This window comes from Lissotriton helveticus, chromosome 11, assembly GCF_964261635.1.
Source record: "Lissotriton helveticus chromosome 11, aLisHel1.1, whole genome shotgun sequence".
Lineage (NCBI taxonomy): Eukaryota > Metazoa > Chordata > Amphibia > Caudata > Salamandridae > Lissotriton > Lissotriton helveticus.
Window position 1 is genome coordinate 717,534,249 of NC_136072.1, and position 13,864 is coordinate 717,548,112.

The following is a 13,864-nucleotide window of genomic DNA, read 5'->3' on the forward strand; positions in this document are numbered from 1 at the left end:
TCACAAGATGTAAGTCAGTGGTTCATGGATGTTGAAATTATTAACAATTATTTGTATGGATTTTATTTCGTAAAGTCATTGGTGAATAAAGTTTTTTTTAATTTACCATTTAGTTACCCTCATGCCAAATTCAACCAGTATTCCTCTGATTGACTAGTAGATGGGTGTGCAATAATGGTTTGGTGTTTTTTGATTTTTACCGTCAATGCATTCTTTCCCAGTAGTGAACATCTTCTGTCCTAACATCTTTTTGGAAACTGGTCACTAAGGAAGTAATATGTGGTGTGTTTTGGGTGGATCCCAAAAGGTTTACTTACCCAGACGCCCTTGTAAATTGGCATTACTTTTGGACGAAATGCATTGGCTGTGTCTATGTCCTACTTGAACTTCTCGAGATGAAAATAAAGGATACAAGTTTAATCAGACAAGAGGAATTATCTAGGTCAGAGATTCAATTGATTGATGACTGATATTGTGTTTTTTGCTTGGATAATTTCAAATGTTGTGATAGCACTCACTGAGTGCTTCTCCAACTTTCTTTTGTTTAGCTGTGATTTGGGTTTTCGTTGGAACAGTTGAACAGCAGAGTGTAGCACCAGTATGTTGGAATGACCCAGAGTGCAGTAACCTATACTGCAACACCTCCTAAAAAGCTAGTTTAGCTTAGATATGTACGCACCTATATATTTATAGCACAAATGTAGCCAGGGGCAACAGAGTGCTGTACGTCACCAAAGGCAAATAATATGATCAGGTATGGTTTACAGGGCAGAGAGAAACATCTGCTGAGTTCATTGAGGGGAGGGGACCTGAAAAATGCTAGAAGTGGTAATAAAAGGAGATTGTAGTATAGTAGCAGAAGTGTTGTGTTAGTAGCCTCTGTAGTTTCAGTTGAAGAGACACGATATGGAAAAATCAAGCTGCTGTATTTGCTTCCTTCAGCATATGCTGCTACATGCCCAAGGACCATTTTGGTATAGATTGAAGGCAATTTCTTTCTTTCTTACTTTCTTTCTTTCTTTCTTTCTTTCTTTCTTTCTTTCTTTCTTTCTTTCTTTCTTTCTTTCTTTCTTTCTTTCTTTCTTTCTCTTTCTTTCTTTCTCTGTTTCTTTCTTTCTCTCTTTAATTTTTGTGTGTATGCATTTATTTATTTAGTTAATGTTTTATAGCATCAAAACTCTGTTTTGTATTACTGTGTGTTTAATGAGTCAAATGGTTGCCCTGGTTGCATTTGGTTTATGATGTTTGTCTCTGGCAGGACACAAAGTGGGCATCCAGCCACCATCATTGCTTAGCAGAAATGTCAACAAAGGTTACATCGATGTTCTGCATAAAAGGTATTGATAGACGCTGGTATTTATCTATCATTAACTTCCAATCCAGGGCCCATTTCACAAAGGTTAATAGGCCCCTAAATCATCTTAATTGCACAAACAAATACGTTTTCTGAGGGACTTTCTAGTCCTGATCCAGAAAATTGGGGATTGGTGAAATAATATTCTCATATAGGAAATGCACGATGCAGACATTCTGACAGTATGGTGCAATTTCTTCACTCACAAATTTAGAGTTAGGTGCGCTTTCTTTGGCGATATTACCTACAAAGCAGGTGAGTTCCCACAAACATCTATATTTGTGGATATTCATTCACATACCATTTGCAAATAATTCCACTCAGTGAAAAAGATACTAACGTTACTGCTGTGAAGGGAACACTACATATTTGGTCAGGCCGTGGGGAAAGCATGTACTGGTAGAGAAAACACGTTCACTGTGGGCAACAAAACAATAAATACAAATCTGCAAATATATATTTGAGCAACATGATGAAATTCTGATCTTTTACAAATTCTGTTTGTGACTAAGGCATATGTCGATTTCCAGAAATGCTACTGGAATTCTTTGTCAACCTATGAGCTCTCAGAAATTTGCCACAAACATGAAACAAATCCAAAGGCAAGAAATCTCCACTTCATTTTCTGTTTTTTTTTATCTGACATATTAGTGTGGAACTGGTCTCCTTTGATGACCAGTCCTGCTTGGAGGAATCTCTTTTGTGGATAATAGAAAATATTGAATTAAGTCAAAGCAAAGCAGATACGTCTCCACTGAAAGTAGACACAACACAAATTCAGGGAATTTGACGATTTGTTTTGCTGTAGCAGGAGGCGCAATGACCATAGCGGGCAGCAGCTAACTCCCCTTCTCATGGGCAGCTCCCAAAGGACCTGGCAGCGGATGGTGCAAATATTAGTGCAAAAAAACAAGTGCCAGTAAAATGGTCCAAACAAGTTTACATTTAAAACGCTGATCAGGGAGAGGGGGCATGGCCACAAAGGTGTCCAGAAGCGTGACTGAGGGAATTGGTTGACATTCCAGCTGTTTGAGCCCCCTTGGTAAGCGGATCCTACCCACCCACACCAGATAATGCCCCGGTTACTTACCGGTAATCTTCATTACTCCGAGTCCATGTCTTCCTCGCCACAGTATTCACAGATGAGCCTCAGGCTCCACACAGAACTCCAAGTACAAAAACAGCGCTCTAGTCTCCCTCTCCCTCCTCCAATATGGCCCCCAGTGGCTCCAGCCAATCCCATAAAGGGACACAGAAGCACCAACACGACCTGAATAACCAAGCCGCAGACATGAAGCCACCACCAGGGCCGGGAGGGAAGGGAAACTATACTGTGGCGAGGAAGACATGGACTCGGAGTAATGAAGATTACCGGTAAGTAACCGGGGCATTACCTCCTCGTCCTGTCTTCCTCGCCACAGTATTCACAGATGAGCCGATACCAAAGTAATCAGCTTCATGCAAGGAAAACAGACCACACCAATAGTGCAGCGAAAACATATTTTAATAAATAGAGGCAGAACAACCATAAAGGACAACCTCTCAAGGTACCCCCGCAGACAAAACAGAAGAGGCAAAGGAAACAGAACCCCCACCCCCAAGCTGAAGGCGGTAATGGGACATGAAGGTATGCGGAGAAGACCACGTAGCAGCCCTGCAAACATCCTCCATAGACACCCCTTTGAAAGAAGCCCAGGACACAGCAACAGATCTGGTGGAACGACCCTGAACAGGAAGGGAGGGGACCTCAGAGACCGAAGCATATGCCAACAGAATGGCCTCCTTAATCCAACGACTGATCGCGGAGAGGGAGGGTTTCAAACCCTGACGCGACAAACCAAAATTGACAAACAAGTTGTCAACTTTACAAAAGGAAGACGTGCGAGACAAATAAATCAGCAAGGCACGACGAACATCCAAGAGGTGCAAAAGGGACTCCTCAGCCGAGGAAGGATCAGGACAAAGAACCGGAAGAACCACCTCAGCAGACCGGTGAAAATAAGAATCCACCTTAGGAACAAAAGTAGGATGAGGGCGCAAGACCACACGGTCCGCCAAAACCAACAAAAACGGGGCAGAACGAAGGAAAGCACCCAACTCACCCATACGCCTGGCAGAGGCAATCGCCACAAGAAATACCACCTTGAGAGTCAAAAACTTCAAGTCCACAGACTCCAAAGGTGCGAAAGGAGCCAACTGCAAGGAACGCAAAACCAAAGGAAGGTCCCAAGGAGGAGGACACATGATAGGACGGGGGCGTTGGAAAGAAAGAGACTTAAAAAGTCTAGCAACCAATGGAGAAATAGAAACCAAAGGTAGGACATGAAACGCCTGAATGGCGGCCCATTGAGCCCGAAGAGTCGAAATGGCCAAGCCCAACACAAACTCATAATTCAGAAAGTCCAGAATGCGAGCCGGATCAAAAGAAGCCAAAGACAGCCCACGACCAACACACCAAGAAGCACAATTATCCCAATGCTTGGCGTAAGATTTAAGCGTAGAAGGCCTCCGGGACTGTTGAATGATCCCAGCCACAGCCACCGAACAACCCTCACGTATCAGAGACTCCCTCTCAAGAGACAGGCCCGCAGACCCAGGGAACGGAACACAGGCAGAGGAAGAAGAGGACCCAGCAGAGGATACGGCATGAACGGCAAGGCCCATTCCGGAGACACAGCCAATTCCAACAGGAGGGGAAACCAAGGGCGACGCTTCCAACAAGGAGCAACCAGAAGCACCAATGAGCCCCCCATCTTGATCTTCTGTAACACAGCTGGAAGCAGGGGAACAGGGGGAAACGCATACAACAGACCCTTCGGCCAAAGGAACGAAAGCGCGTCCACCCTCCAGGCATCCCGGCAAGGCATAATCGTGCAAAAGCATCGGATCTGGGCATTGTCCCGGGAGGCAAATAGGTCCACAATCGGACAGCCAAACATCACCTGCAACTTCCTGAACATCCGCCTCGTGAGGGACAAGGACCCCATGGAAGGAAACACCCGGCTCAGACAATCCGCCACAGCGTTCTCCGCACCAGGCAGGTAGATGGCAGATAGGGATTCCAGATGCACCTCCGCCCAAGAACCAATCCGACGGGCCAGGCAACTGAGGGAGCGAACCCTGCACCCCCCTTGATGGTTCACATAAGACATCACAACCTGATTGTCCGTCTGGATCTGCACGTGGTGACCCTGAACAAGATCCGAGAAGTCCAAAAGACCCAGAAGGACGGCCTTCAGCTCCTTGTAGTTGGAGGAACATGACAATACAGACTGAGGCCAAACCCCCTGAGTCGTCGAATCCCCCAGAGTAGCACCCCACCCCAGCAGGCTGGCATCGGTAGTGACCACGCGGGTGGGAACAATCAGAAAGGGGCGGCCCTTGGACAGATGGCCCTCGTCCAACCACCAACCCAGGACCACCCGAACATCCTCTGACATAGGAACCAGAACACCCATATCGAGGGAACAGGGGTCCCAATGCGACAAAATGTGGGACACCACCGGGTACATGTGGAGGCGAGCCCACGGCACCGTCAACAAAGAAGCCGACATCAGACCCTGAACCCTTAAGCACAGGCTCACAGGATGAGAATGCCCCACCGACAGGGCACGGACTGCAGACATCAGGGACAGAATGCGGGGAGGGGGCAGGAATACCATCCCCAATTGAGTCTTGAACAGAGCCCCAATGAAAGTCAATTCTTGAGCAGGAACCAGGGAGGACTTCGGCACATTCACGAGGAACCCATGATGCGCCAGGTCATGGCACACCTTCTGGACATGCAACTCCGAGTTAGGAAGAGAAGAAGCAGAAATTAAAATGTCGTCCAGATAAGGAAAAACACTAACGCCCTCCCCATGCAAATGTCCAATAAGAGGAGCCAGAATCTTAGTAAAGATCCGGGGAGCAGAGCAGAGCCCAAAAGGTAATACCTGGAATTGGTAATGATGACCCTGTACACAAAACCGGAGAAACTTCTGAAAGTCCGGATGAATAGGAACATGCAGGTAAGCATCCTTCAGGTCTACTGATGCAAGGAAATCCCCCTGAGACACTAGAGGAAGGATCAAAGGAAGGGAAATCATTTTGAATCGTTGGTGAGGGATGAAAGTATTGACCCACTTCAGGTCCATCACAGGTCGAAGATCCCCCGTGCACTTGGACACCATGAAAAGTATGGAATACACCCCTCACCCCAACTGATCGGTGGGCACAGGAACGATCGCCTTCTTGACCACCAGGGAAGCAATGCCTTCCAAAAGCGCCAACTTTTTCACAGGATCTCCGGGACAAGGAGTGGCCCAGAAACAGTCGGGGGGTGTCCGGGCAAATCCAATGCGCAAACCCTCCGAGAGCATCTGAAGCACCCATTGGTCCGACACAGTCTCCCGCCAAGAGTCCATGAAGCAAGCGAGGCGACCCCCAACCGGACCTGCACCAGGAGCGACCCAGTCAGGACTTGGAAGCAGGAGCGGAGGAGGCAGAAGCGCCGGAGAACCGGGATTTATCAAAGGAAGGAGCATCCCGGCCACGCCCCCTACCACGAAAGGGCTGACCAGCCCGACCCCTCTTTGAAGCACCAAAAGACCGCTGAGAACCAAAGGCACGGAACCTGCCAGGACGTTCAGGAGCAAGCAGTCTACGATCCTCTGCCGTTTTCTTCACCATCTCGTCCAGAGGCGAACCAAAAAGCTTAACACCAGAAAAAGGGACCTTCATAAGCAAGTTTTTCTGTGCAGCATCAGCCTTCCACGAACGGAGCCATAACTGACGCCTCGCAGCCACAGAGGACCCGGCCGCAGAAGCAGCAGCCCCCAGAGAATCAAAGGAGACATCCGACAGCAGACGAACCTGCTGCTCCATCATCGCCAGGGTAGAAGAAACATCCTCCCCCTGGTCCAACAACTCCGATAGAGACTGAAAATCCTTGAGCAAGGACTGGATAGTGTGAGACGAATAGGCCGCAGCCCTGATAGAAAAATTTGCAGCCGCAAAAGTGCGTTTCACAGCACCATCCACCTTACGGTCAACCGGGTCAGCAGGAGAAGAATCCTCTGAAACAACAGACCCATGCGAAGACATGCTGGCCAACAAAGAGTCAACCTTCACAGAGGCAGGGTACTTCACAGCAAAATCCTGAATAGGGTATCGCTTAATCAAAAAACGAGGAAAAGAACATTTGTCCACATCCCTCCATTCATTCTCCAGGACCTTCAATACAGAGGAATGGAGAGGCAAAGAATCAGGCTCAGGACGATGATATTGCGAAAACAGATCGTCCTCCAGAGGCACCACAGAAGCAGGAAACACCAAGTTTTCGCGAATGTGACCCAGCACCTCCTTCAGGTCGGCACCCTGCACAAAGCGACCCCTGACATCAACCTCCTCCTCATTCTCAGAATCAGCAGCAGCAGCAGTGCCATCCATCCTCGCCTTTTTAGGAGGAGGGACAGGTACGTGACCCTGCAACGCAGCAGAGACAGCAGAATTTATCATCTGCTGTAAAATCTCCATAGAAGGAACTTGCACCCCAGAACCGGAAGCCACGTCCAAAGAATCAGGAGCACCAAGACCAGAGGAAAGATCCATGACAGCCAGCCACGTGAATGAGTGAAAAAAACAAACACAGGCAAAATGCAGAACAGCCCGGTAAAGTAGGACCCGAGGTTGCCAAGCAACCAAACAAACCCCACCTCAAACCAAGCCGAAGGCAAAAAAGCAGCCGGAAGAGCCGCGAGCACCCATAAGAAAAAATGAGGTACAGACCGCAGCGCACCGAGCCGAGTCAACCCCCGAACACGTCTCCTGCCCAGCAGAGACACGAAGAGGCAGCAAACCACGCCGGCGCCAAGACCGGCAGAAGGTAAGGAAACCCAAAGGAAGCCTCTGGCTCCCAGAGATCTCGCACCCGGACGCGCAACGTCCGCTCAGCAGGACGCGCGGCCGGGAAAGGGAAATAAAATAAAAACGGCAAACAGGACACAAGGCGTCCCGCCCAAAACTGAACAAACCCAGCCGCAACGAGAAAGCCACGAAAGTCCGCTGTAGCAGGACACGAGGCACCCAGGCAGTAGAAGGGGGAAACAAAACATAACCATAAAGAAGCACATGGAATGACCAAAAAACCGAAAATAAAGAGCACAAAGTATCAAACATTAACTTCCCCCAACTAGATACCAAAGGACAAGGGGAACTGCTAAAGCAGGAACCCAGCCCCACTCACCTGACCAGCAGGGAAACACAGCACTCGGAGAAGTGCAGAAAAAAAGAACAGGTCGTGTTGGTGCTTCTGTGTCCCTTTATGGGATTGGCTGGAGCCACAGGGGGCCATATTGGAGGAGGGAGAGGGAGACTAGAGCGCTGTTTTTGTACTTGGAGTTCTGTGTGGAGCCTGAGGCTCATCTGTGAATACTGTGGCGAGGAAGACAGGACGAGGAGGTAATGTGGGTGTCAAAGCTGCAAGGAATGCAAGGGCAGGTAGTTACATGGTTCAACAAAAACATATGTTCACACGAGGACATAAAAGGACAATTGCCCGAATGAGATCCTTGGGAGGCCTCATGGCTGGCTTACTTGAAGCAACACAAAGGGGTAAGAAGTGGACATCACTGGGCAGACACAGCACTAACAGCCCAGACATTTCCAAGGTGGCCACGAACGCCAGACATTCGGTAACAAGGATTCGGTAGCAAGGAAAACCTCAAAGCCATGGCCAAATATAATCAACAGAAGGTGAGCCGTCACGGCAGCTGAAAAACTGTGATTTATGACACACAGTCATGATCTGAAGGATAATGCATTGCAGATTATGCATGTTATGTTGTATATGCAATAGATATAAGATTATACTGTTTACCAATTTTAAACTATAGGCTGTAGAGAGCTGAACATATTAATGACTGATGCAATTGTGATAAGTCAACTACTAGCTTACGAAGTGAATACATTGTGGGCATTCTAACACCACAAATTCCTTGGTGTCCATAATTGATGGGGGAATTGAACGTCGGGAGGGCTGTGGGATACTCGCACAGCTGGGGGAGTTAAATAAAAATAAAAATAAAAACTCTACAAACAATGTAATTAGAGTGGGTTCTTCAGAAGGAAGGGAAACCTGCTGTATCTTGTGTATGTTTCTTGCCAGCTGTCTCAGCACAGTGCCACTGCGGTCAACTGTTTCTTGTACTGAAGTGGAATTTCCTCTCCACTAGTGCACAACTTTCAATCATATGACATGCCAATGTAAACACCACTTTAATCCATAAGGAGGCCCAAAATCACACAAAGATGTGCAAATGCATGCTACCACATGAATTTCTGCTACATGCTATGCACCATAAACAGTGACTATGATGTTAGATACACAGCTATTAATTAATTAATTAATTAATTGTGGTTTTCTAAAGCGCTAGAATCGACTCCCGAAGGAGTATCTCTGCGCTGTAGACCGCTGGGGAACCCGTCCTGGCTTTCCCTGTGAGATGGTCCCTACTGGGTATCTCCAAGGTGAAACCAGGCATCCCCGGAGTATGTGGGGGGCCGTTGTGGAGATGAGGCAAGCTAATGCCCAGAGTTGCCAAGTGTGATCCCTGGTTAGAGTAGGCACCGAGGCGAGAATTATCGAGTCCGGTGACCCTGGTCCTCGACCCTGCCGCGTCGGGAATAGAACCCTGGTCCCGGGCCGTCCTCTGCTTCCGGGTCTGCCGCCTCTAACCAGTATGCCACACCACTCCTATTCTGTATAAAATGTGTATACTAACCAAAAGAACACAAAACATATCCATCCACAAGAAGGAATTCACGGGAAATGTGCCTGGTTACGAGTTTACAACATGAAAGGCGATTAAGGATAGCCAGTGTTAACAGCTACCACCCTTGACTTGTTCTTCGGTACTCCCATCACCTCCCTTGCTACCATTGGTCTTGGGGATCCTAAAGATACCAATACAAACAAAAAATAAAGATGGCTCTGGGAACCTGAATTGCGTTTTGTAGTTTGCATTGTCAACTTTGATCTTCAAATTGGAGGCTCCTGAGGGACAAAGGGTGAAAGAGCCCTATGACGTTTTTGAGGTCACTCTGTGTATGATATCACTTCCATTACTCATGACAGTTTGTCGAATTGACGTGCATGGGTTTCAGGCTTGTAAAAAGTAATAATCTTTCATTTTGTGTACCCCTTTAGGTGTGGTGAATCTTGTTAGTGGATCTTTTTTGGGGAGCTCCTTTATTCTTCCGGACAACCAAACAGAGAAAGCAAACCATAGTGACTGTGAAGGACTGGTTCTTATTTCTTACAATGGGACGCAGAGTCTGGTAATGTCAATTCCACACTATTTTTTTATTTGTATTATTTTTATCCATGTAAGGAAACACCAGGGAGAAATTCATGTGTAACCAATGGCTTAACTAGTAGATTTACAAACAGTGTTAAATATGGTATTTCAAATAAAGTATTTGCTTATTCTTTACTTTATCATCATTGAAGCAACGAATAAGCAATTATTTATGTGAGCATTGAGGGTAGCAAATAGTTGGTAGAAATTCAATTGTTTACCCCAATGTTATTTTTATGAAGATGCATTTATGTGAGACATGCATCCCCTGGGAAACATTGTTTACAACGCACACGGTTTTTACATTGCAAAATCTATTACAACGCATGTCACTACATCGCATAATCCATTACAACACATTCCCCAAAGTAACGCCCCAGCAGAGTTAGAATACTAATTGCGTTTTAATGGATTATGCATTGTAACGACATGGGCTGTAATGGATTTTGCGATGTAAAAAATGCGTTGTAACAACACGCGTTGTAACGTGTGCATTGTAAAGTGTCATATTCACATCCCCTAGCGTAAAATGAGGACAGAAAGGTAGTCACAAAAGAAAGCTGCAGACTCTATTTGTATTTGATTATTTACCTTAATACAATGCTTTTGATAGAGAACTTGGCAGCCTGCAGATGAAAGAAGAGGAAACAAGGATTAGAAATGCAATCGGGCTCGGATTTATTTGAGTTTGAGCTAATGGCATTGTAAATGCCAATGTATTGTTGCTATATGTTATGGAGTGTGTTCATGTGGTGTGTACTGCCAGTGATCTCCTTGTGAGTGTGAGAATATTGCACCGTTACTGCCTGTGATGTCCTTCTTGTGAGTGTGAGAAGCTTGCACCTCTGCTGCCTGTGGTCTCCTTGTGAGTGTAAGAAGATTGCACTGCTGCTGCCTGTGATGTCGTTCTTGTGAGTGTGAGAAGCTTGCACCGCTGCTGCTTGTGATGTCCTTCTTGTGAGTGGGAGAAGCTTGCACCTCAGCTGCCTGTGGTCTCCTTGTGAGTGTAAGAAGCTTGCACAGCTGCTGCCTGTGATGTCCTTCGCGTGAGTGTGAGAAGCTTGCACCGCTGCTGCCTGTGAGTATGAGAAGATTGCATTGTGCATCTCTGTGCTGTGCCTGTTCTTTGTAAGGGACTCTTGCTCTGTTGCTGCTGCTGCCTTGGCACAGTACCTGCTGTGAGTGTGTAAGGGAAGCTTGCACCACTGCTGCTTGTGATGTCCTTCTTGCGAGTGTGAGAAGCTTGCACCTCTGCTGCCTGTGGTCTCCTTGTGAGTGTAAGAAGCTTGCACTGCTGCTGCCTGTGATGTCGTTCTTGTGAGTGTGAGAAGCTTGCACCGCTGCTGCTTGTGATGTCCTTCTTGTGAGTGGGAGAAGCTTGCACCTCAGCTGCCTGTGGTCTCCTTGTGAGTGTAAGAAGCTTGCACAGCTGCTGCCTGTGATGTCCTACTCACTACTCTACTCTACTCACTACTCTACTCACTACTCTGCACTCACTACTCACTACTCTACTCACTACTCTGCACTCACTACTCACTACTCTACTCACTACTCTGCACTCACTACTCTACTCACTACTCTACTCACTACTCACTACTCTACTCACTACTCTACTCACTACTCAATACTCTACTCACTACTCTACTCACTAGTCTACTCACTACTCTACTGACTACTCTACTCACTACTCACTACTCGACTCACTACTCACTACTCTGCACTCACTACTCACTACTCTGCTCACTACTCACTACTCACTACTCTACTCACTACTCACTACTCTACTCACTACTTTCTACTTACTACTCTACTCACTACTCTACTCACTACTCACTACTCTGCACTCACATCTATGCACTCACTACTCACTACTCTACTCACTACTCTACTCACTACTCTACTCACCTCACTACTCACTACTCTGCACTCACATCTCTGCACTCACTAATTTGCACTCACTACTCTGCACTCACTACTCACTACTCTGCACTCACTACTCACTACTCTGCACTCACTAATAACTACTCTACTCACTACTCACTACTCTACTACTCTACTCACTACTCTACTCACTACTCTACTCACTACTCTACTCACTGCTCTACTCACTACTCTACTCACTACTCTACTCACTACTCACATCTCTGCACTCACTAATTTGCACTCACTACTCTGCACTCACTACTCTGCACTCACTACTCTGCACTCACTACTCACTACTCTGCACTCACTACTCACTACTCTCCACTCACTAGTCTACTCACTACTCACTCCTCTACTCACTACTTTCTACTCACTACTCTACTCACTGCGTGCTCGTTTGATTTGAAAATGTGATGTTTCCAGCATGGGAGAAAGAGTTTGTCATTAAAAAAAAAGTCTAAGGGCTCCTGCTCGGGCAGCTGTTCATGCGCGCACACAGAGCTGAAGGGAAAAAAAACACAGCAGTGCACATGCTCCCAGCACCATCTGCCTTCAATTACCGGCACCTCAGACAGCTGGTAATTGAGGATTTATGTATTCTTCTGCGCGTGTCCGAACACAATATGCAGGCCACTGATTCGCTATGCCTGTGTGCACGTGAGGAGGACGCGCGCCCGACAAACGCAGGCCACTGATTCGCTATGCCTGTGTGCACGTGAGGCGGACGCGCGCCCGACAAACGCACTGCTCTATGGTGAGACTTCTGGGAACTTTTTTACTAGATAGACCCTGTGCTATTCTGGACTAAAATAAATTCTAACCCATTGCTCACTGACTGATCTGAACACTCGCCACTGACAAAGGTGGTGTTATGGAGGTCATGAATATGAATTCTGACAAGGCACACATCCTCCCAAGTTGGGTACATTGAGTACAATTGATTGTGTATTGGTCACATCTGGTATTTAGACAGCAGAAGTGTGGTAGTTAGCGCTATGTGATTAGGAAACACTATACTAAAAATAATTTGACATAAGGGAAATGTGGCAGGTGGCGTTTCTCTGTCAGGGTCCATAATGTATATTTTGTCTCTTCGAGTTTTCTACCTCACACTTAACAGACATGTCACTCCATTTCTCATTTGCTCTCTGTCGACCCCTGTCTCTTGTAATTCTCTAGGAAGCAGCCCTGAGTAGGGCCCTTGTCATCTGAGAACAGTCGATTTTATAAATTAATGCCTCCGCCATTCCCTGGTACCCTGAAGCCTTGCTGGGATGTGACTAGTTTTTTCTAAAAAATCCAAATATAATCGCAGACGCTTAACCTCATAAGTGCTGCGCACGACCAACGGCCGACGGCACCACTACCTCCGTAGTGCTGCCGTCGGCCGTTGAACGTTCCAACTGCACCTGCGCAATGGAACGTCCAGCACTGAAGCTGGACGTTCCATCGCAGCTAAGGTGTTAAAATCGATCATGTTCGTCGGACACCTAGTGTTCACTGGTGCCATTTGCCCACCTCAAGGCACTAGATGGATGCCTGCACTGCTCCATGTTTACCACTAGTGCCATGTACGAGTCGGTGACTCATATTCCAAGGTCACGCACGCTGTACACCGCTTTATTGACATTTTCTGCTGCCTCGTTTGGACTAACGTAACAGCTAGACTTAGAAACAACTCATTTTTATGGTTTTCCTTTGCTTCTTCGTAAATATGGGTTGAACGGTATACAGCTTCAATGAAACTTTAGGTATGTAAGTATCAAAAAGGCGCTGGAAATGAATAGCGAACAAGAAGCACAGAGCAGATTCACTCAGACTTCTGAAACACTAATCGTTTGCAAGCAATACGTGTCCATAAAATAGATAACACATAATAGGTAGCAGCACATTATCGCCCCATAATGCCCTCGTATAGGTGTGAAGACGGTCACCAAGTCAAAAGTACTCATTGTATCTAACGTGCCTTTATGTAGTTTGTGTTTTAATAAATCGTATTGAGTATTCAGATGGGAACGGGATAAGCGTTCCTCGCGCCGCTGCCTGTACTGTGGAACACGAACTCGACTCGACAGGTCGTGCAGAAGGACATTTTGAATTGTTTGATGTCCACAAAATGTTGCTTAGGCATTGCCTCAACTTAAAAGCGCCACGAGGCGATGTTATCACATTGTTGCAAACAGAGTACATTAATATGCACACAAGCATGAAAAACGCAGTTATGAGACGCCTGTAAAGAAAAAGTCTC

General features: G+C 46.7%; 1 protein-coding gene across 3 annotated transcripts in view; it reads left to right on the plus strand.

The window, feature by feature from the left end:
- Window positions 1-13,864, plus strand: part of LOC144791811 (CD5 antigen-like) — an 855,436-nt gene that overhangs the window by 279,287 nt on the left and 562,285 nt on the right. For all 3 annotated transcript variants that reach the window (XM_078666590.1, XM_078666592.1, XM_078666591.1), the window contains exon 2: window positions 9,543-9,673. In XM_078666590.1, the coding sequence (XP_078522716.1) occupies window positions 9,543-9,673 (131 nt within the window). The remainder of the gene's footprint in view (window positions 1-9,542; window positions 9,674-13,864) is intronic.